This window comes from Aulonocara sp. 'chitande type north' Nkhata Bay, linkage group LG14 (assembly GCF_057382095.1).
Source record: "Aulonocara sp. 'chitande type north' Nkhata Bay isolate Kocher_YH1m ecotype deep benthic linkage group LG14, A_spYH_male_GT1.1, whole genome shotgun sequence".
NCBI lineage: Eukaryota > Metazoa > Chordata > Actinopteri > Cichliformes > Cichlidae > Aulonocara > Aulonocara sp. 'chitande type north' Nkhata Bay.
In genome coordinates, this window is record NC_141357.1 from 16,322,674 (window position 1) to 16,347,601 (window position 24,928).

At 39.1% G+C, this 24,928-nt stretch overlaps 1 protein-coding gene across 4 annotated transcripts in view; it reads right to left on the bottom strand.

Annotated features, from left to right (window-relative positions):
• Window positions 1–24,928, bottom strand: part of gramd1bb (GRAM domain containing 1Bb) — a 118,107-nt gene that overhangs the window by 66,500 nt on the left and 26,679 nt on the right. For 3 of the 4 annotated variants that reach the window (XM_086261229.1, XM_086261232.1, XM_086261231.1), the window contains exon 2: window positions 7,786–8,942. In XM_086261229.1, the coding sequence (XP_086117355.1) occupies window positions 7,786–8,192 (407 nt within the window). In that variant the 5' untranslated portion in view covers window positions 8,193–8,942. Of the gene's footprint in view, window positions 1–7,785; window positions 9,595–24,928 lie in introns of those variants that run through there. The other variant, XM_086261230.1, reaches the window with a different exon arrangement.

Here is a 24,928-nt window from a genome sequence, read left to right on the forward strand (position 1 = left end):
GCCTGAGATTATTTTGGGAAATTGTTGACGCACTTTGAAAATACTTGTCCGAGTTAATCAGTTATTTTAGTAATCTGTAATGTTCTTTTCGAACGTTTAAGTTTTTACTATTAATAATACACATGTATGCACGGCTACTAATATAAATGAAAAGTAGTTAATAATTGTTATCATGTAACAAAATGTAACAAAGAAAACCCCAGCGAAAACAATAAACAAGCTAAAATTAGCTTTATCGGATCATCTGCTGCTTTTCTGGTACAAAAACTTGACTCCTGACTGCAGATGTCACTCAAAAGATACATTTTTGCAATTTCATATCATTTTGCCGGGTTCCTATCTTCCCTCCTGCTTCCTCCACTGCAAGCTGTTCACTCAAGGCTAAGACATACTGTATGCACTCTAATCAGATGTGTTTATTCTGGTGTATATATCTCTGTCCTTCAGAGCATGCTCATTCTAAATGACAAGAACAGAATGTAGACATGGAGTCAATCCAGACTGAATTATTCATTGCTCGTACACAATTAGTACAATACCCCGACACTATTCATTATACTTTCTTACTTTTTAAACCAACATATTAAAAGGTACAACGAAATCAAGGACAACAAAGCTACATAATCCAAACTTCGATCACGTATGATCCATGTTTATAATTTATATTGTATCTCCTCATCTTTAAATATTAAGCAGTGACTGGTTTACAGTTCGCAGGATACATATTTTCTTTCTTTATTTAGTAAATAACAGTTTTAAAAAAAACGAAAGGGAAAATGAACTTTGCAAATATGCGGCTTGATGGTTAGTAGTTAATAACAGCCCATCAGTTTATAAACACTTTTTATAGCCACTACATTCTTTCAGTTCTTGTCTGGGGGGATTTTAACCTACACCTCCAGAATAAAGCTTCTAGTTCTGTGACTTCCTTCAGCTTTTATTTTTCCGATGCTAAGCTTGGGAACTCTGACAAAACCTTGGCTTGCACCTCTTACGTTGTCCAATTTTGAAACCCTCCTCTTTTTCAGCTTCTAGCACTGTTGCTCATTCAGGCCAAAAAGTTCACTTTAATTTCATCAGTGCCCAGGACTTAACTCCAAAGACTCCAGGCTTTTCTTTCCTTTTTTTTTAAATTAATTTGCAAATATTTCACTTGGCAGTAAGCAGACAGGTCATATTTGTGTAGGTGTCACTGCACAGACCAGAATGTGCATTACTATTCCAGTCTAATGCAGTCAAACACTTAGAGAGGATTTGCCTTTCTATCAATCCTGCTTGACATGTACAAAGAGTGCTCTCTCAAAGTATATCTTTACCTTCCAGAAGTCAACTTGTCCTCCGGTGTTCTTGTTAACTATGATTTTAAGTCACTGTGAATTGTGGAACTGTCTACCTGACAAAACTTTGCCATCTTCTTCCCGCTGCTTAATGAGAAGCAATTATTTAAATTTCCAGACCTTGTTAAGTCACCGGCTCCCCTGTGCTCCAGATGGACACACAGTGCCTTCACACTGGAAGCAGCAGGGGAAATAAAGATGGACGATTCTCAACAATGAAACTTCTCTGTTCACAATCCAAGCATGTGACTATAGATGCTATGCAGTTATTTAGATGTTCCCCAAGTCAGAGGGTTTGTATAGCTTTGAAATGTGCATCACCCAGACTTCCCTATGAAGTCATAACCCTAATAAAGACTTTGCAAACATTATATTAGAGCTCAGACCACTTAGGCTGCTCAAAGTTTTACAAACTACGTGATGATTTTTTTCTTTTTCTACTCTAAAACCATGAAAAAAAATCTTCTCTTGCTTAAAACGTTAAATTTTATGTCTTTTGAAGACGATTTTAACCTCTATGCGTAAAACTACAGACATTACGACAAATGTTGACCATGGTTGACCAAACTAACCACTCTACACTTTAAAGTAGAAGAATTCACCTGGTTTTGACATGTAATCAGCACTGCTCTTTAACTCAGAAACTTCTATTGTTCACATAATGACACAAAAATACCAACATTGTTTCTACGACTGCAATGAAACTACCTGAAGAACAGCAGAGTTCTGGAAATCTCTTCAAACCTCAGTTTTTTTCTGTTGAGTAGCTGAAATATTTATGTTTAGACCAAGTAGGGGTCAAACCAGGTAAAAATGTTCTACCACTTTCTGGAAATTGTTCTGCTCTTATCAAGCAGCAGCTTCCACTGTGTCTGTAAGCTCCCTCTGTTCTTTGAAACACTATCTTAGACACGCAGAGATACACATAGGTCCACATGCACACACAGTGTGCACACCGAATGTGTCAGACCACAAGACGAGAAAAACATCAGAATGACAAGATTAAGATGAAACAGGATAACATGTCAATACTGCGACAAGGGATAAGTAAAAACACTCAGGCTGGACAAAGAATGAGGCTTTACTTAGAGAGGATTAAAATCAATAACACTTAAATGATTTCATGATTTCACATTCATCACTAAAGATTTAAACATTTAAAGCAGTTTGATGAGAGGAAAACTGATTGGCCTTCCATGTCAGTGATGAAAGAGCTAAAGTTGTATAACAAAGAATTAATTATTTAAAGAATTTTAAAACTGCAGTCAGAGTCAAATAAATCAATTGTATTCTACACCCGTTAATTCTTTAGAAATGTAAAAGGCATCATGGCAGAGCTGATTTACTACAGGAAGCGTAAAACGTCTTAATTTCATCCTAGTGAAATACTTCTGAGTGTTTCCATGAGGAGAAAACAGAGTTCTTTCACACTGCAACACATCTGACTATCTGTAAAGGATCTGCCAGAGTTGTATATTAACTGAGGAGTAGAAGCAGGTTTCACATCACAAAGCTTATGTACACATTTTGGGGGCACAACATTTCTACTGCTGATTTTATGTGACATTTACACACTAAAAACAAGTACTGACAGGTAACATTTTCGACACCCTATATGTAAATGAAACATAAGAGTGCTTATGTAAAATTTCTCCTTACATCTCAAAAAATGTTTCTAAATACCTGCTATTATATATAATATAATGTGATATAATATTTCTAAAGCCTTTCAGAAGAGAAGACCAAGGTAACCAAGGTAACAGCACCAGATCCCTTTATAAATCTACAAAGATGTGGTTAAATATAAAAGCTCTGCTACGTTTGTATATTAACTGGGAAATTAAAGCAGGCTTCAAGTCACAAAACCAATGTAGGCATTTTAAAAAGCACAAGATTAATAGGTTTTACTTCGGCTGCTGCTTTTGTGCCGTGCCTATGTCACTCAAAAAACAACTACTAAGCTAAAAGCCTTTTAAAAAGAAAGAATGATGCGGTGTGTTATACCCTTCATATTTCATATCTAAATTAACTTCTGGTGGTAATTTATCTTAATTTTAGAACCTCCAGAATGCAATAGCATGAGGATAAACTATATCCAATTTAAATGAACTGAACAGCAAACAACTAACTACAGTATTCATGAATGACAGCTTATTTATTATTTTTTTAGGTTCCACAATCTAGAGTTACCATTTGTTTGTTTGTATGAAAAGACTCCAAAATAAGAGGAAAACCAATTGCATTGGAAATTGGAGGTCGCAGTGGTGGTTCAAGCTGCATGCCAACAAAAGCTGCCTAAAATAACACAATAACAATTTATTTCATTCATACGTTTTTCGTAGTGAGCCATCAGATATTGTAGTAGATATTTATATGAATGTTAACAGTATGGAGTCAAAGTCAGGGAATGTTACAGATTGATGATGAATTAAGGGAAAAAACAGAATGACCGACTCCGACAGTGAAGGTTCCAGGAACTTACAGTTTTAGGGACATTTTACTGGCATGATTTGGAGCCACTTTACAGGAAAGGGTCACTGCAAATTAATACAAAGCACTCATGAGTCATGAGTGAAAAAATTTGTATGCTCATGGGAATGTTTTCTCCGGGAAGAAAGATCCCCCACTTGTAAGGCATGAGGGTTTACTGATGAGAAAGAAAAATTATGTAAAAGATATTTTGTGGCATTTGTAATTTCTCTCAGATGCCTCTATCATGTGATGAATAAGGTAGGTAGAGTCGAAAAGCTACTGATATAAGAACCAGTTCATTTACCAACTAGTAGTAGTGAGTGAGTATTTGCAGACAAACATGAAAAACTACAGGCAACCACGGGAATCTGCTAGCAACCAAAGCAACTAAACTCACTGGGAGGTTTTTGGTGCATCCACTTCTTTGCAACCCTTTTCACCCAGCAACGGCCAGAAACTACTGGGAACTGCTGTCAACCATCCGTGATATACACATTTGTATCTAACAACCATGTGGTTGATTCACATCCAACATGGCGGACAGCTGTAGAGCAATGCGCATGTGACGTCATGCGAGACCACTCAGTAGAAGAATGTGGGAAAACAGCTTTCAGTCATAACAAAGGTTTCGATACAGCGAATGTTATATTAAATATCAACTCTGCGAGAGAACACTGTGAAACAGAACAAACTGTCTCGGACGTTTATGCACTTCTTGCTCTGCTTCAGCAATAATTAAGTAACGACAAACATTAACATCTGAATTATTTATGTCACTCTCACACAGTTTTAAACCATGGTATTTTTTTTCTTTTACATAATAGATTCAGTTGTACCAGGCAGCACACTGAGAAGCCATGTCAGCTTTATGCCACAGTACATTATTAAGCTGAGGAACACTTCTTACGAAAGTTCACATTACACCTTCAGGAAGAAGTAGAGATTTTCTCAAGAACTGCTCGATAATGACCGTATTTCAAACTCAAGGATGCTGCGGCAGTTATGCACCTCTGGAGAGTGCCTTCAATTCAGAGAAAGATAGCACATTTATGGAGGGAAGAATGAATCTATTCCTGTCTGCTGTTAGCAGTGATAAGTGGCCCCCGAAAAAAAACAAGAAAGACAGAAAAAAAACAACGAGAAGAGAAATTATCAGAGCTTTTCCTTCTAGCTTGTCATGGTTTGGGAGGAGAAAATATTATTTTTCAACTAGACTAACCAAAATGCATTTGTATTCCTAGGCCAACCAGACAGGTTACAGTTTAGATTCAGGTCAGACTTATATGAGCAGTGAAGACAATAAAGATGTCTAACTGATAACTAAAGGTAAATGCCACCAGTTCTGTGTCTCATTAAAACACAGTCACAATCTCGCCTTCTTTTTTTCTGAGTTATAGCTGTGAATACCAGTGAAAAAAAGTAAAACATTAACATGCCAAAGTAAATATGTCTGTGAAGCTTCTCAGTCATCCAGGTCATCGTACTCTAAGGAGCTTGGAAAGAAAAGCATCTAGACTTCTTTAAGTTTCCTTGAAGATGTTTCACCTCTCATCCGAAAGCTTCAGAGCGACAGGTGGAGCCCTATCACTAACCCCCTATTGATAATGATACTCTACCTAATTACACGAGCCAAGGTGTGAAAACGGGTGTAGGTCACAATCAGCCGCGGTTTCGGGTGAACCCATTGTGAGAGGTTAATCTTTGACCTTTTGGTTATTAAATGTCACCACATTACCAAATTATTCTATTGCATATAGTTCTGTGGAATTTGAGAAGGAGATGAGACGTAACAAAGTACAAATACTGTTACTGTACTTTGCTAGAATTTTCAGGTATCTGTACTTTACTTGAGTATTTATTTTTCTTACTTTAACTCTTAACTTTCGCTCTCTACATTTTAATACAAGTATCTGTATTTTCTACTCTTTAAATTTTCAAAACAGCGGTGTTACTTTAGGTTTAACACATTTTGGGGATATTTTTATTTAACAATAACACCTGAATGACTACAAGAGATCTTATTTGTGTATCCACTGCTCAACAAATATCAGCAAAAGCAAATTGCTTGTGTGCAGTTTGTCACACAGTGTGTCTGCAAGCTGTGTTTCTCAGGAAGAGCAATGATGGCACTCACAGATGGAAGGGGAAACTACAGAGGTATATATCTAAAAAGTAAGAACTGCTCAGTGGGATTTGATAAATTGGAAATTTAAAGCTGCATTAAAGGTGCATTTTTTGCTTTTATTTGATAGTGGAAGAATGAAGGCAGACAGGAAAGTGAAGAGAGGGAGAAGGGGAAGTTATGATCCAAAGGGCCGTGGGTCAGACTCAAACCCAGCCTGCTGCACTCCAGCCATGTGGCATATGGTCACCTGCTCACCCACAGAGCAAATCTGGCACAATGTCCTAATTTTTTAAAATCAGGTATTGGATCTGTATATGATGTGAAGCTATGTTTTTTCATATTGTGAAATGTCCTGGAAAACAGACTCCGTTATTATTAAAATACTGCTGTTTCGTGCAGGATAAACAGGTTAGTTTGTGATGGATTTTAAAGTAAAGAACAATGTTGGGTGGTGTTCAGCAGCTGAAGTTGATCTATAACACTGAACAACACTTTATAAGGAATTCCATGAAGTCATTACTGTTCCCACTTCAGGAACACTAAGGCATTTAACGCTTACCATAAATCATAAATGTTAAGGTTTCCTGTTTAACTATTAGCAATTATCTTATAGCCACATTAGCCATCTGTTATTATTAAGCTAGTGCCTATGGAGAACAATAAAGCAGTAACATTAATGTGGAAGCAAATATTATCAGCCCTGCTTGTCTGTAACATTAACAGATAACGTTAAATTAATTGGATAAAACAATTGTTTGTGTCTAAAAAATGGATATTAAAAAGGAAAAGTCTACCAGCCACACACTACACAGGAACAGTGACAGAGAGTGGCAGCAACAAAAATATGGCACAATGTTACCTGAAGCATAGCACCATCTCAGACAAGATTAAAATTAATTGGCTTTATTTTTTCGTCAATACCTAAGAGAAACACATACTTAGTTACGTTGTTTATAATATTACTATAGTACTAGTAGTAGTAGTATAATAGTAGTATTATCATTTGTTTTTAAAGAGTATCAGAATTTTGTCATTATTTCCTCTGTGACACCAAAGTGTATTTTCTAGATATCAGTAACGAGTTAACTAGTCTCTTTTGCTAAGTCATTTGTTTATCTTTGCAAAATTAGATTATCTGCTACAAATAACATTCAGAGGCCTGACTGAACAATTGAGTGCATTTGCAACATTATTTGTATTTGCAACTTAGAATACTATGACTTTTCCTCATGCTGCACGCTTGATTATTTTATCTGAGATACCAGACTTTGCACACACATACTTTCAAAGGAGGAAACCTTTTGATTATCTAAACCTTTTGATCTGTCTTCAATAGTGTAATCAGATCAACCTTTTAAGCTATGAGTAAATGACTGAAAACATTTACTGTGTATGCCTCTTGCATGCAAGAAGATGTAACTTGTTAATGTGGGTAACCTGTGGACAGGGGTCAACACTCTGGTGACTCCATTAATGTGGTGCAACAATCTGTGCAATTTATTTTGTATTTTTTAATGGCTATTATGGCCCTTGATGTTCTTTTTTAGTTTAGTCTTTCTGCATACAGCCCTATTGTGACTGTTTGCCTGTGAAAAACACTTAACAAATAAACTATCTGACTTATTTATTAACTTATTAACTAACAAAATATGGACGAAAGACAAGCACAATCAGTACATAAGACTCAGCTAAACAGAGACCTAAAGGTTCAGTCATTGAAAAATACCATGCCAACAACTGAACTCTCAAGTAGGAGATACATCATTAGTGCAGATAGCAGGAATTATGAAGCATCATGGAGGTATTAGGGAAGAAGAGGGGTTTAGGTGAATAGAAAGGGCCCATACAAACCTGCTCTCACTGCCTTGCTCCTTCTTTTCTCTGACCTTCAGCCACTTCCTCAACAGGAAACGCTTACGGCGAGGAGATGCACTTGGTGTGGAGCACCTCGACCAGGAAGGAGCATCTTCGTCGCTTGATGGTGTGATTTCGATGGAAGGCAACTGAAGGTACTCCTTGGAGCTGGAACGGGATCTGGCTGTAAGGTGGCAGTTGGTCGGCCGCCCTCTTTCGATCTCCCTTTCACTGGGCACATTCTTCATGCGGCGCATTTTGAAGCGTTTGCGACGGAGGGTTGGTGTTGACGAGCTGGATCGCACAGAGCCATCTGACACAGCATTGTTTCCTCCATCGGAGTATGCTGGAGCATCTTTTGGCACACTCACCTGGAGTGAAGGAGGTCTAAGAGTGTCAGTCATGATTTTTGCCTAGCTCTCTAAATACTCCCCTAAAGCACTTCTTTTAAGATACACTACTTAAGATTATTACAGATCTTGCAATTCTGTGCCTTGAAGAATTGCAGAAAAGCTCAGGGCTGAACAAGTGAGGCACAGTTGAGATCCTTGAAAATCTTTGGTAGACCTCCCATAGCCCCTTCAGGTCTTGTTTATGTTAAAGCCCTTTCTGCATGCTAGCCTACGGATTATAAGACTGGCATATAGATCCTGGTAGTAGATATCTAAGGCTTAACCAAGTCCTTTTGCTGCTCCTCAGCTGTTGGTGTTTGTGTAGCTCAGTGGCCAGCTGACTGATTTAGAAGAGCAGTCTTGTGGCGGTGAACTCAGGCTGGAGAGAAGAGGGCTAGATTAGATAACAAAGGGGGCTTCTGTTCTGAGGCTAGCAGATGAAACATGTATAAGGTCTGTCAGGGAGTGTAACACAACTCCTTTGCTGGTTCTCCCTAGGGACTGGGAGGCCAAGTTACACACACACACACCCAACTACACATTTACTATGCCACTGTCCGAGAGCTGTTATTTTAGCTACCGCTAATGCTAAAGGGAAGGCAACCACTGTCAGCTCTTGATTGCCGATTCCGATGTATGAGGTTGGGAGGCTGTTTGCCGTCACTTTGTGCTCATTTTGGCGATGCTGCAGGAAGACACTGTTGCTTCAGGCTGAAGTCCGTCTTGTGCCCCAGTGTGCCGTGCTCTCCACACAGTTAATGCCTACAGGTTAAAGGGAAGTGATAGGACTGCAAGGTAAAGGCAAGGCTGAGGATGATAATGGCCAAGTTAAGCAGTCACACACGCACACACAACCACACAGGCAGATAATCAAAAGAGGCAGGGCTTAATGGACAAGAACCCACACAGACAAAGGAAGACACCATGGACACCAATCACAGGAGACAGGCAGCACACTGTTCTACTCAACATACGCTACCTACCCACCACCATGCACCAGCTTAAGTCTGTCAAACCACAAGGCCTTTGTTAAATGTATACAAGACTATAAACCTTCTGCCAATGTCCACAAAAAAAAGGAAAGGAAAAAAAAAGTCGCATGTAATGGATGGCCTCTGTGGATCACTATCATTGTAAACAGAGGATATTTGAGTGGTTGCAAACTGTTTTATGTGGTATGTACTCAACAGAGAAGCTTTCTTTACAATTCTGAAGATGGCAATTCTTTCAGCAGGTGATTTTGAAACTGCAACGTTACTGACAGGTCCTTGATGTCTTGTTTTTTTTGAATGAGAGCAAAACCACACGTGTCACTATTGTATGTCTAACTGTGAAGCAAAAAAAAAAAAAAAAAACACGACAAAAAGTGAAATGGGGGCATGTTAGAAATCAACACAGAGCAAGTTGCCAGTACTGTGTGAGAAAATGAGATACAAGTATCAACACATGCTCATGCCCAAATCACCAAAATATTAAGAAATGCTCAGAATCTTTTGCTGTCACATTTAAGTATATTTGTTTAAATGGGAAGGACAATGCTAGCTTACTAGCAGTGTTGGGTAAGTTACTTTAAAAAAGTAATTAATTACTAATTAGTTAGTCAATATTGTATTTAAAATTACTGTGTCAGAAAAGTAACTTAATTACTAAATAAGTAATTTAACTAAATACTTCTTAAAATCCCTATAAACCTTGAGTGGGCAAACAATAGAAATTAAACTCTTTAAATAATAAATACATTTTTTAAAGACGGAGACTCTACAGTAAGCAGCGGTAGCATCTCTTCCACAATGTAGCCTGCAATCATTTTTTAAGCTCACCTTCAGACGCTTTCTGTGCTGCTGAAGTAAAATCAGGTTTTGTCTGCTTAGCAGGAGTTGCCGCGGTGTTATCCATGGATGATGAACAAGGATCACTCAGAAGTGTTTGTCTATGCTCTCGTGTCAGGCGCTTCAGTAAATTACTCGTGCTATTAACAGCAGCCGATAGTTTTTTCTCCCCAGGATATAGCTTACATATTACTGTAATGTTCTTGTCTGCTTGTTTCAGAAAAGTGAAGAGATGGGAATATGTCCATTTCATAAAACAGCCACTCGCTTCAGCCGAGTCCGACATCTTCCGCTTTAGAATACAACTATGCAGCAAACTGGCGCGAAATGACGTGCACCTGCACTACAACGATGTTAAAGCGGCAGAGTTTACTTCTACGTTTAGAAGAAAAATTATTGAAATTATATAATGATATTCAGCGAGTTTAATTATTTTACAATGTAACACAAGTACATTGTAAATAACTGTAATTAAAATACCTAAAAATGAACAGTAATTAGTTACTCTACTTTTTCAGTGGAAAAGTAATTTAATTACAGTAACGTGTTACTTAGTAACGCATTACACCCAACACTGCTTACTAGTTTACTTTATAGAATTTTACTTATTTTACTAATTTTATTCAGAGTGGAAGATAAAAAAACAAAAACAAACAAACATATGAAATACATGAACTGAAAAACCATATTAGTTTAAGAAAATATTAGCTCAGACTAAATTTGATGGCAGCAACACATCTCGAAAAAGTTGGGACAAGGCTATTTTTACCAGTCGATAAGCATCCCCTCCTCTTTTAACAGTTTGTAACTGAGGAGACCAGTTTCTGGACTTTTGGTGGAGGAATGCTGTCCTTTCCTTTTGTTCTATTTCGAATAAAATAATGGTTTATGAAATTTGCAACTCACTGCGCTTTCTTTACTTTTTGCGCATGGTCCCAACTTTTGCCGAATTTTATTCGTAGACTTTCTAACATTAGAAGGCAAACTTTTCTTGGGTATCACAGTGATAAGCCTGCTGGAGATTGGAAAGGTTTCCCATTCTGTGACGTGACAATGCGACAGAAGGTGTGACAATGGCATAAACAAAAAATGCTCAGTTACAATCTCAAGGCTCAAGGTTTAATTAGGCTTAAGCAGAAACAAGTGCTTTAAAATGTGATGCCATGGCATCCTTACCATGTGCTGTATTTGATGAGTTGTGAGCGAGACTGCTACTGACAAGATAGCAGAGTGAATAGTGAAAATAACCATCTGTGCTTTCTCATAGCCCACACCATTAAAAATACTAGCATGGTTGTTGTGCACATATGGCTTTCTCAGTTGGGATCTATGAGGTGAGAAACAAACAGAGACTGGTAGTTTATATGCCTGCTATGGTAAAGACAGTGCACATCATGTTTGCAGAAAGAGACTGAATAACATTACTACTGCTGTTTCTAATATTCCTACGAAAACTAATCATGTAATAATTAAACAGTTAAAGCCAGTCAATAATAAAGCACTTTAAAAATGTATAAACTTCATAAGGTGTCAAGATTAAATATCGAAGACAGGATCATCCAGAGTCAACGATCTCATTGACTAGAAGCCCTGTTTTCTGTAGAAGCTCTTACAGATTTAGAAGTATAAGAGAGGAATATAACCATGCAATAAGTTTGCCCAGAGAAAGTGAGAACATGAAAATCCCACTCTTAAGTCAGAAAAGGCCTGATCTTAAAGATGATCCAGGAGTCATAATAGAAGTGGGATTTGCCGGCTGCACTCCAGCATTACAAAACATACTGTAAAGTCAAGAGAAAAAAAATCCTCCAAGGTTTCTTGCAGCGTGTTAAAGCGGCAGCCAAACGGATAAAATTAATTCATACCTTGTATCCTAAAATTGAACCTTTAACAGCAGATCTCCAGGGTATCGTAAGTAGGACAAAGTTGGCTTTTATCCATGCGTGTTTTTAAGAAATCAACTGCGCTATGATAGTATGACTACACATAACACTTCAACTGTGTGGTTAGAACCTCATTGGCAATGCAGAAAATAGGCCAGGTCTAATAATGGGTTGGTTTTTTTAACAGGATGCAAATATAAGCTTGTTCACAACTACATTCAGCGGTATTTAAAAAAAAAACAAAAAAAAAAAAAACAGGATGTAAACCACTCACACCTTTTTTTTTTAGCTGCCTACACTTCCAACCCTCTGCATCAACTGGCTCATCTGCATGACTAAATCAAAAGAAAATAAAGGAACCACTGATGCCAACAAGCACCACCACTGAAGATTCACCATCATTGGTAACCATCAAAACATTGCTGAAGACATGGTACACTACAGAACCAACGATATGGAGCTGAAAGAAGCATGGGAGGATTTAGGGCTGTGCGATATGACCAAAATCTCATCTATCGTCCCGATAACGATATAAATCACAAAAATTTAACATTTTCTGTAAATTCTGTGAATCTTGGGCAGCTCGACTTGCGGGAAGTGTTTCCAGGTGGGAGTCGTGGACCTGGAGTCGAGTGTTTTAACCGATGCATGAATCTATACATTTTTAGACATAAGTTGTAACGGCCGCCGTTTCTTTGTGAGTATTTATTACACGGCGTGCTGCGGGGAAAAGCCTATTCTAACGTTTGAGTCTAAGGTTTATTTTTTAGCACCTTTTTTGCTTCTCATCCGTAAATACCCTGCATCTTTCACGTGATTGTTTATTTTGAAAAGTCTCAACAGGATCTTGAGCTTTAATTGTGAAAGGTTTATGTGAAAGATAAACAAGCGGACATGCGATGGTTTTACCGTCGTTGTTGCTAACCACAACGCATAAAAACAGGCGCTTGTCCGTCTGTAGTGTGCACACTATAATATAAGAGAAAGAGAGAACTTTAAGAAATTAATATAGCCACTACAGTGACCATCAAAATGATGAAAAAATATTGCCGTAAACAGTTTATTTTGCGACACCACGAAACAAACGATAGCGTAAAATGAAACGATTGACGTTTTTATATTGTCATCCGATATATATCGTTATATCGAACAGCCCTAGGAGCATGAGATCTACTTAGTTTACTTTACCGAACTGATTTTATGTGGTACACGCCGCTCAAAAATCTGTCAAAAAATGTTTTAGTACGACTTTGCTAAGCTACGAAGCCGCACCGCTTGATGGATTGTGGGAGCATTACGGCTACCGTAGTCAGGAGCCTCACGGAGTGGTACGTACTGTACTTCAACATAATATTACGGTATTGTGTGTGTATAATCTCTTTTTGTGGATATTATATGGTTATGCTCAGGATATGTCGGCCAATTTCCACTGGAAATGCCTTTTGGTTAAACTGTCAGCAAAGAATTTGGATTTGCACTGTTAAATTTTTATATAACTTTAATGCACATAAAAAAAACAAACAGCTGCTTCTTTAAGTGAAAATACATTGAATGAGTTTTTTGCACTAATAAAGTTGTGGAATTGTAAAGTATTTTGTCCTACGTCAATTATATCGTTATCACAAATTTTTAAATATATATTGTGATAAATATTTTTGGCCATATTGCCCTGCCCTAGTAGTAAGACCTGCTATGATGACAGTTTAGAGATGGTGGCAAAAACACAGGAGGCACAGCTGGAGGTGACAGAGTTAACATTTTCATTGGTAGTGATCAAGATGGACAGGGTTAGAAATGAGAACATCAGAGGGACAGCTCAGACTGAGAGGTCTGGAAACAATGTGAGGAAAGTGAGGCTGAGATGGTTTGGAGCACAGTATAAAGGATAGTGGATATATTGGATAATATGTTGCCAGGCAGGAGGAAAAGAGGAAGACCACAGAGACGATTCATGTAGGGAAGGAAGACACGCAGAGAGTTGGGGTGAGAGAGGAGGATGCTGGGGACAGGATGAGATGCATGAGGCACTGTGGCAACCCCTAAAGGCAGTAGCTCAAAGAAGAAGACGAAGAATATTCAGATAAAAGCTGCAAATTCAACATGCTACCAGTAACCCACTGCAGGCTTCCTTGCAATTTGTCATGTAAGATTATATCAAATATTCAGCTTAAAGCCACTTTATTGTTCAAAGATCAGTGCAGAATGGCAGCACTGTTTTGTAGTCGAGTGAAATAAAGGCTTTTAGGAAATTCTTACAGTATGAAAGCTACCCTATTGTTTACTCTTGTTGCACATGTGCACAGTCATGAAGATGAGCTTTTGCAGGAACCCTGTGTAAAAAATTTGCTCACTATTTAAAGTTAAAGGTGCTGCTACTCTTTACTATACATTCACACACATACACACAATGACCTAGAGGCTGAGCATGGAAGTGGGGAAACATCATGAATTAATCATGGCAAGACAACGTGTCTCATTACAATTTCACACATTCTAGCAAACTCGGGTTGTACTCTGACACTGCTCGACTCACACGTGAGCAGGTGATGTCATTTTTAGCATGACTGAGCGCTTAGCTTTGGTTGTTCTGTAGTTAAATGAACAGATTAATAGTTTTCATTATAGTTATGCATGTGAGAAACACTGCTCTCTAGCTGGAGAGCATGTTGACACACCTGTCTAATATAATATTAAAATCCAGAGTGCACAGCAGGAAGGACCCGAATGGTCTAACCATCTTGTGTCTCAGTGCCTTGTGCACTTTGCCATGTGGACATTAGCGGAGTCAACAGATGGGCCTACCACAGAGCGGCTTTGCTGTTACAGCTGAGAAGGCGATCGCAGTTTTCCATCACTGTAATGACTACAGAAGACAGGACAACCATGTGATTGCTTGCCTTTCACGCGTCATTACTGACCATCAAAGTTCAACTCTATTGTTCTCTGCATCTCTATTCTTAGCACTCTGTCCCTGTTAGCACAATGTCAAAGACTGTGGGCAGATTACAGAGGCATGCTAATGCCAATTAACAAACACTCATGAAAATACATGCAGCATAAAGTGTTCTGATTAGTCAAATTAATTCTTTACAAGAGCATAAAATATGCAGCATACAGGACTGGGAGATCCATGGTGTTTTGGTAAGTAATACTACGTGTAATAACCATGGTATGGATGGTGGATTACACTTTTAAAGTGGATATTTCAGTGTGGGTGGTAGGAGCATATGGCAATAACAGATTTTCTTTTCTATTTTTTTCAATAACAAGCGTGGGAATCAGGCTCTAAAAGTTTCTCCATACGTGCATCTACAAACTCAAGTTTCAAAATTAAACTACCTACCAGAAAAGTTTTGGAATACTGTTGTGCTCCTTCAACCAAATTACTAGTCATCATGTTAAGTACATATTATGGTGCATTTTAAGGTATTTATGGTCTTTCGACACATTAGAAAAATTAATTTAAAAAGAAAACACGCTGAAAAAAAAAAGAAGAAGAAGAAACTGAGTTAAATTTGACTGGTGGAATCATAGCAACAACAACAAAATGTCAAAGACACTGAACAAAAATGGGGAAAAAAATTTTTCACATAAAATATTTATCCACTGGCTCTGCCAATGTCTTTCTGCAGGCATGATGTCTTTTCCCTACTAAACAACCTATTGCTCATACCAAACTGTATCTTTGAGCAGCTATATGCCTTTGGGAAACTCAGTAGTGTTGCAGAACTTTATAACACTGGATCTAGTTGGGTGACAGGCAAGTGTTACAGTACATCTTGAGTGGAGCTAATAGGATTAGAAAACAGTTTATGTAATAGAAAATTAACCTCATCTTACCTTTTCCTTTTGCTGCACTAAACTACCGTACAAATCTCAGAAGTGCTCCAGTACAGCACGCTGACTTTAAAGAAGGAACACATTGTACTGCAAACGACATGTTCAGTGGTCTCTCTCGCTCCGTCTCTCTTTATCGGTTCACCAGATTTATTTTAGAAACACGTTAAAAATGAATGCATTTTTTTTTTCAGGAATAAAAAAAAAAAAGGTACATGTACAAGTGCTAAGCTAAAGGTCTTGTTAAAAGACCACCCTGAGACATGTACAAGCTTTACCATGCAGCTTCCCAAAGTGCATCCTTCTTAATCTGAGCTAGCAAGCAATCCCATGTCCCATATTTTACTTCATGAAAAGGGCTGACTCCTTCTCTTGGAAGACTTGCTGTACTGATCAAAACACCAGCTTTCATCACTTATTTAGATACTGTGCCATCTAAAAATAACCTCGTTAGACTATGGAAACAAGCACAGCTGTTCTGTGGAACTGATTGTGAGTCAAACCTACACTTAAAGGAAATTAAGAGAGATTCAGGTGAACAACCAGACATATTTTATTCTAACCTAGATATGCTGTGACTCACATTTGTAACTAAAATAAAATATACACTCAATGGACCTGCTCTTTTTCCTGTTCGCCTTGCTGGTATTAGGTTTGACTCCCTTTTCCCTTCAGAACTGCCTTAATTCTTCAAGGCATCGATTCAACCAGGACCCGGAAGCTCTCATTAGAGATTTTGGTACATATTGCCATGACAGCATCACACAGATGGCACAGATTTGATGGACTCACATCCATGATGCAAATTTCCCTTGCAAATTGCGATCTGGTGATTGTGGAGGTCGTCTGAGTACAGTGAAGTCATTGTCATGTACAAGAAACCAGTTTGAAATCTGCTGACTTGTTACATGGCATCCTGCTGGAAGAAGCCATCAGAAGATGTGGTTATAAAGCGATAGGTATGGTCAGGTGGCATCTAAACAATAATCAGTTTGTAGTACGGGGCCCATAACAGAAGGAATGGTTCAAAAACATGGATACTTTCATGTGGTCATGCCAAACTTTACTTTTAACTGTACAATTTGAATGTTGCAGCAGAAAGAATTGAGAATCATTAGCTTTAGCGACATTTTTCAAATCTCCTATTGCCCAGGTCACCAACAGACAGGCCACAGTCCAGCTCAAGATCCAGAGGCTATTCTGGAGCAGCGGTGGACTTTTAAGAAAAATATTCTAGCTAACCAATACGCTGTATCTGTCGCAGATGACAGATTATGACTCATTTTCAAAGACCAGTGAAAAGTTTAGGTTTTTATCTTTAATTTTTTTAGAGAGAGATGGGCAGCACGGTGTTTAGCACTGTTGCCACACAGCAAGAAGGTCCTGAGTTCAATTCCACCATCAGGGCGGGGTCTTTCTGTGTGGAGTTTGCATTTTCTCTCCGTGTTTGCGTGGTTTTACTCCGGCTTCCTCCCACCGTCCAAAGACATCTAGTTTGTGGGGATAGGTTAACTGATTAATCCAAATTGCCCATAGGTGTGAATGTGAGAGCAAATGGTTGTCTGTCCCTGTGTGTAAGCCCTGCGACAGACTGGCGACCTGTCCAGGGTGTACCCTGCCTCTCGCCCTATGACAGCTGGGATAGGCAACAGCGCCCCCCGCGACCCTGAAAAGGATAAGCGGAAGCGAATGGATGGATGGATAGTTTTAGATATTCATGTTAAAACATTGCTTCAGATTTCAATTTCAGATTTAAAAAAAAACATGGTGCCACAGTGGGATGATGGTTCTTTTTTTCAAAAGAATATATCGAAAAGTATTTGATATATGAAGCTAAAAATTTCACAGCGCTCATTATGTTAAAACCTTGTACCATATAATTTTCTGGTGAACCCTGCATCTTATAGTAAAAAATATATAATATGCATTGTTGGAAAACTATTGAACAGAACGTTCTTTCTTTAACTACATGCAGCCACTGATACAACTATTAGGCTTTATGATATGTCACCTAATGATATTTCAGGCTTTTACGTGAGGACATGTTCTCTAAATGGATTGTAATTGAATAGCCATGTTCTATAGTCCAATTTTGGTGAGCCCATGCAACCCATGTAGCCTCACTTTTCTGTTCTTAGGAGTGGTACCTAGCGTGACCCTCTGCTGGTATAGTCGTCCGTTTCAAAAATTGACATGTTGTAATAATAATAATAATAATAATAATGGATTGGATTTATATAGCGCTTTTCAAGGCACCCAAAGCGCTTTACAATGCCACTATTCATTCACACACTGATGGAGGCAAGCTACAGTTGTAGCCACAGCTGCCCTGGGGCAGACTGACAGAGGCGAGGCTGCCATATCGCGCCATCGGCCCCTCTGGCCAACACCAGTAGGCAAGTAGGGTAAAGTGTCTTGCCCACGGACACAACGACCAGGACAGAGAGCCCAGGGATCGAACCAGCGACCTTCCGGTTACAGATGCGATTCCCAACCCCCTGAGCCACGGTCGCCTGTTGTGCATTCAGAGAGGCTCTTGCATACCTTGGTTTTACGTTATTTGGTTGCCTCCCTATCAGCTTAATCCAGTTTGGCCATTCTCCATGTCTTTAAGCATCAACCAGGAATGTGATGATAGCAAATATTTAGTAGTCGGTACCAATAGAATAACATGATTCTCTATACCCCAGAGATTCTATACCTTGGTGGAGTCAGACTGTTTAAAATGTTATTATATTTGGTTGATGGTTTCTGAGTAAGAAATTTCCTAGTTATCTCAAACACAGGTAAATGCTATCATTTACTTCTTCTGGTCAGATACATCACCTTATAATCACGAGCTTTCAAACAAAGTAAGAACACTACAATTTTTTGGGGGGCATTTTGTTGTTCACAAGAAGAAAAACGTTATGTCAGTACCACAGAAGGTCATGCCAAAACCACATGCAGTGTGCAACAGGAAAAGGCAAGTGCAAGAAACTTAGATATTTTCCACAACGGAAACCCCCCATAACCTCTAGCTCAGTCAGTTCAACACCTAACACAATGCACACTTAAAACGCCCTAACCATTAAAACAACATGAAATAAAAAAATGCAGGCCAAACTTTCTTTATGCACATCCATAGGACTATATATAATATACTCCGTGGAAGCTACTTAAATGGCAGGAATGCAGAAAAAAACTCAATGAGGTAAAGAAAACTGTGACTGAGAGTCATTTCCTGTGGAGTAAGAGGCATTTTCCCACGCCTGACAACCACAGACAGTGAAGAGAACTAGGGCTGTCGGAAACCAGTAGACATGAGACGTTGAGATGCATTCAAATTGGCCTCACTAAGAACAAGCTGGGTATAGAACTGTTCAGGGCTGTTAAGCCAGGTTTAAAAAACAAGAATGTGCCTGAAATATATTTGCAAAACAAAGAAAAGAATGATTAGAATCTGATCATGCTTATATGTATCATGTGTTTGTGACAAAGGCTGATCGGATACCTACAGAAAACTCCAACAGAAGACATGAAAGAGGAGTCTGGAGGTTGTCCCTTTGTTCAGCATCACACTAAATGACACTTAGTTTGCATAATCTAGTGACATGTTAATAATCAAACCTTTATTTCTGTACACATTCACTCTTTTTGTGCATCTGTTGTTTAGGAAAGTAACCTGATTATATGTGAATGTGTCACCTAATGACGCTAATTCATTTGAAGGAATTTTTAAGGCCCTGGATATTCCTGGATATTCCTGGATATTCCACTTCCTGCTGTGACAAAACAAATTTCCCACGTGTGGGACTAATAAAGGTTATCTTATCTTATCTTATCTTATATTAATAGCTCAGGTGTTCTCCAACACACACATATTTTGGCATATTTTTTAGGATTAATTTTCATCCCAAGCAAGTCACTGAAACCATTTGATCAGTTAGGAAACAAATAACAATTCTAAACTTGACCAACATTAAAAGGTTTTAAGTGTAAATCAAATCATTAATAAAATTTTAGAATGCAAAGGAAAAAATAAGAACACCACGATGATCTGCTTTAGGTGTAATACTCATTTAGTATACAATGAAGTAGCAAGACTAGATCCAGTCCTGAGTTGAAAATGACCAATTAAAACAAAGCGAGCACAGAGCAACACCGTGCATCAGAGAGCTGGTAGCTGAAAAGTAGAGCTGGGCGATATAAGATTTTTTCATATCACGATATGTTTTTTTCATTTCAGGCGATAACGATATATATCACGATATAAGCCAAATAACTATATTTGTAAGATTTAAATGTGCCGTTGCTCACAAGTAAAATGTGAAATAATCAGCAGCTTGTTTTTATTTAAATATTTATTTCCCATAATAAGTTCAACAGGGTAGATGTACTTGAGGAACATGAGACTTTTTCAGATAAATAAAGGCAAATATTGCAAACTACACAAAAGGCAGCCGCTAAAGCGTTTAAGTTTCAAAATAGAACAAACGAAACAGACGACTAAATTGTCAATTCCACTTAGAAACAAAATATTAATTCTAAAAATAAATCTTAGTTTGTTTTACAGAAGAACAGACAAAATTGACTAACTTTTGTCAATATCAAATAAACTGAGAACTAAAAGGAAATTCTCAATCTCTCCTTGTTGTATAGCTTCGCTTTTCAAACAGTTTTAACAGTTACTTTAGTCTGACAAAAGCCGAATGACGAATTAGTGCTTCCAGTCAGAGACTGAGGCTACGTCCACACGTACACGGGTATTTTTGAAAACGGAGATTTTCCGTTTTCGTTTTAAAAAAAAATCCCGTCCACACATAAAGGCAGAAATGAAGGAAAACGCTGCTGTGAACATGCCAAAGCAGCAGGTGGAGCTAGATTCCTAACCGTGCAGAAATGTTGGCCAATCAGAAGTCTAGAAGCCTCGGTGGGAAAAAGTAAACACTCTGTTTTTTGTCAGACTTGAAATAGCCGAAATACCTTCACACTACAGAACTTCTATGGCTCTTCCGTTCGACAATCTCTCCGGCATTGGAACCATCATCTGTTTTCTCTTCGGTCACGCTCGGTTGATTTTTCTAGTCGGCACACTCATTTCCTCCATTACCCGGGCGGTACGGTGGCTGGCTGCTTCCCAAACAAACACACGTGCGGCTTGGCACTTGTGCTGTACGTAACAAGTCACGTGACGTGACGCTGCGGCTGTGATTGGTTCGGCTCTGCGCTACTTAATTTGGATTGGCTGTTCTTTTTTTTTTTTTTTTTTTTTTTTTTTAAGAGGACAAGAGCGGCGAGGTCTATCGCGATAGTTTAATTTTTCTATCGAGAAAAAGTTATATCGCGATACATATCGTTATCGTTCTATCACCCAGCTCTATTGAAAAGTCGACGATGTACTGCAACCTGTATGAACACAGACTAAAAATGCACAAACTGAGCAAGATTTCAAACTTGTACCAGCAGGAGCGCTACAAGCTGATCACACTGCTGGAAGCAGAAAGGGTTCGGGTATCCACCAAAGGATCAGCTGAAGCAGAGGGGCAGTGAAATTGTAAAGCTCGACGAGAAGAAAGAAAGTCTTTCTGCAAGGCTCAGCAAAATCTTGTGACAGACAAGCCCTGGCTGCCAAAACAGTCCTCTGAGGGAGAGCCAGAGAACAGATGCAGAAGACTGAAATACATTTTAGAAGAAGGCTGTAGAGGAACAAAACTTTTAAAAAGTGCTGTTGGAAAAAAGAAGATGCCAAAGGAAGTAAAGCAAAAAGGGAAGGAGACATGAAAATGGACGCTCATGCTGAACCACCTCTCTACACCCGTTCTCCATCTCCTTCAAATTACCTCTCCAGCCTCCCTTCCTTATACCTGTGTCTTTCCTCTTTCCTTTATCTTCCCTTTGCTCCAATTACCTCCACCCTGACCCCACTCTCCAAAACCACTTTACCTCTACTTTACTCCCTTGATTCCGCAAACCTCCATACATTTTATATATATTACCCTTTTCCTCATATTTCTATATCCAACCTCAGAATGGTGGCTCAGTGATTAGTATGCACCTCTTCCACCTTCCATTGCAACCTATGCAGCCAGGTTCTTCTGAAAATCATTAGAGTTACTATAATTATCAACATAAATTATATAGTATAATTATTAAAGCAAACCAATCATACTTCTGCATCTATCTACAAATTTAAGTAAACAGAATAGAGTCCAACTGCACTAGATTGTGGCTGTTTATTAAGATTTAAGATGGTCAAAGGAGCTTGCAAAGAAAAGCGTCTGGACTTCTTTAAGTTGCTTGAAGACGTTTCACCTCTCATCCGAGAAACTTCTTCAGTTCTATGGTCAAATGGTGGAGAGTCCCAGATATAAACCTAGTGGGAGTGACCCCCCACCGAGGGACAAAAGGACCCCCTGATGATCCTCTAATAGCCTGAGCCAAGGTGTGAAACTGGGTGTGGGTCCCAATCAGCCAGAGTTTCGGGTGAGTTCATTGTGAAACCTGGCTCCACCTTATCATGCGAATTCCTGAGATCAGATGGCCCAGGATGTGAGTGGGCGTTAAGGCGTCTGGGAAGGGATCTCAAAACTGGATTATAGATGGCAGAGAGTTGGTGTCGTAAACCCCCGCCTCTGTTCAAAGATGGTCGCTCACAGTGGACATAGATGGCTTCTTTCACTCCTCTTTCAAACCATCTGTCCTCTCTGTCCAAAATGTGAACATTGGCATCCTCGAAAGAGTGTCCTTTATCCTTAAGATGCAGATGGACTGCTGAGTCTTGTCCTGTGGAGGTGGCTCTTCTGTGTTGTGCCATGCGCTTGTGAAGTGGCTGTTTGGTCTCTCCAATGTAGAGGTCTGAGCATTCCTCGCTGCACTGTACAGCATACACCACATTGTTAAGTTTGTGTTTTGGCGTTTTGTCTTTCGGGTGAACCAGTTTCTGTCTGAGCGTGTTGCTGGGTCTGAAATACACTGGGATGTCATGCTTGGAGAAAACTCTCCTGAGTTTCTCTGATACACCGGCTACATAGGGGATGACTCTGTGGGGGGTCACTCCCACTAGGTTTATATCTGGGACTCTCCACCATTTGACCATAGAACTGAAGAAGTTTCTCGGATGAGAGGTGAAACGTCTTCAAGCAACTTAAAGAAGTCCAGACGCTTTTCTTTGCAAGCTCCTTTGACTACGATGACCTGGATGACTGAGAACCTTCACAGACAAGATTTAAGATGATTCAAAGGTCTGAAGCACATTTGTAAAGGTTTATAAAGAAAAATTAAGTGCTTAACGTCACTGACAGAACTGAAAAGTGCTGTGGAGTTTAATTTACGAACTCTGACAAACCACAGTGAAAAACAAAGTTCATTGCCTCCATCAGGTAGAAATTATTTCTGCAGAAAAATGCTCCCCATCAGTGTTATATGAATTAACATTACTGCTGTGAATGTTTAAGGTGAGGTTCAGTTTAAATGCCTTATATTCTGTTGACCATACAGTAATGCATCATACTCTATAAAATGACATGTTTGTAGTGTGGCTGTTGTGGCTGACCACATCTCTCAAAACAGCTTTTAATGCACCGAGAAAAACAGGACTACACATTTTTAAAAAAGGCTATTGAAAGTGTCTCCATAGGTGCAGCGGTTTATGTTTGCCTACCAAACCAAACATGTAGAGATACCTGCAATGGTGACCTCTTGTGATTTAGAGAGCAGCCAAAACTAGCTCATCTACAGGTGGTTCAAAAAATGAAATGATGTGTCTGGTTGAGTTTAGTACATTCAATCAATTGTGCCTGCTTCATTAAACCAGAAATCAACCTTGCCTGTCCATAAGCCAGGCTTTCCTTTACAATGTGTTAAGGCCCGAAAAGTTGATTATGTTCATCTGGATGTAGAATTTTCAGGCCATGTCCACTTTAATACGTTTTCATTTGAAAACGCATCTTTTTCTCTCCGTTTTGGCCTTCCGTCCACACTGAGACAGCGTTTTCGGGCAAGGAAAACGTAGCGTTTTCAAAACGCTCTCCAAAGTGGTTACATTTGAAAACACCGTTTTTGCATCGAAGTGTGGACAGCGAACCTGGAGCCTTTTCGAAAACGATGACACATTTTAGTCATGTGATGCAGTCACGTGCCCTCCGCTATCTTAGCAGTAAGATAGCGGAGGGCATTATACAGCAACAGCCCTATTAAAGATTTGATATCAGTCTGTACATGCTCCAGATAGCTTTTCTTCAAATTCTTTAACTCACTCGCTTTTGCAACTTTGTGCTTTTGTGTTACTCGCAGCAACAACTCCACCTCATTGTTAATCCCTTTAAAAACACTCTGTTTTTCCGCAACATTTTGCCGCAATGTTGCAAAGAGCCAGAAAGTAAATAAGCAGCAGACAGAAATGAGGCAGGTCAAATCGTCTTGCGTTTCACGCATGCGCAGTACTGGAACATAAGCATTTTCAGACGTTTCAATGTGGGCGCACAACTCTGTGTAAATGACTGAAAACGATAGTGTGGACGTGGAGCGTTTGCAGACGAAAACTCCGTTTTCAAATTTATCCGGGCTAGTGTGGACGTAGCCTTAGTGGGAGAAACTTTTCATCACTCATTCAAGTGACTTCTTCAGTCTCAGTAATGTGTTAAGGGTTCTCAAGATTACACTCAGTTGATAACCTCAATCAGCCACCTCAATGCAACCATTGAGCTGACACCTTACTCATGCAACCTCAATGGTTCACATGCTGGCACAATGGGACGATGTGTCACAAAGGATTCACATCTTCGTTCGGGAATAACCCACATCTTGTTTCACACCTTGGCTCATGGGACAACAGATGCTGAACAGTGGGTTAATGACCCACAGATCACCACCAAGAGGACAACCCCACTAGGGTTAAATACCTCTGACTCTCCATTAGGCAGTTTTGGAATTACAAAAAAGCCCCTTGGAGTACACACACACACACACACACAAGGTGCAGTGAAAGCAGAGGTAGAGACAGTCCCATCAAAGACCTGAGGTTTATCCAGACGATCAAAAACAACAAGATGTTCAAAGAAGGTGAAAACACATTCATCTACGAAAACGAAAGAAACCATAGATTCCAATGGATTCATATCAAGCTAGTTTCCAGCGATAGCCAAGCGAGGCCACAAGATGGAAGTAATATACAAGATGGAACCAAACAATGAATTAGACGAAGGCTGTTTGAGATCTA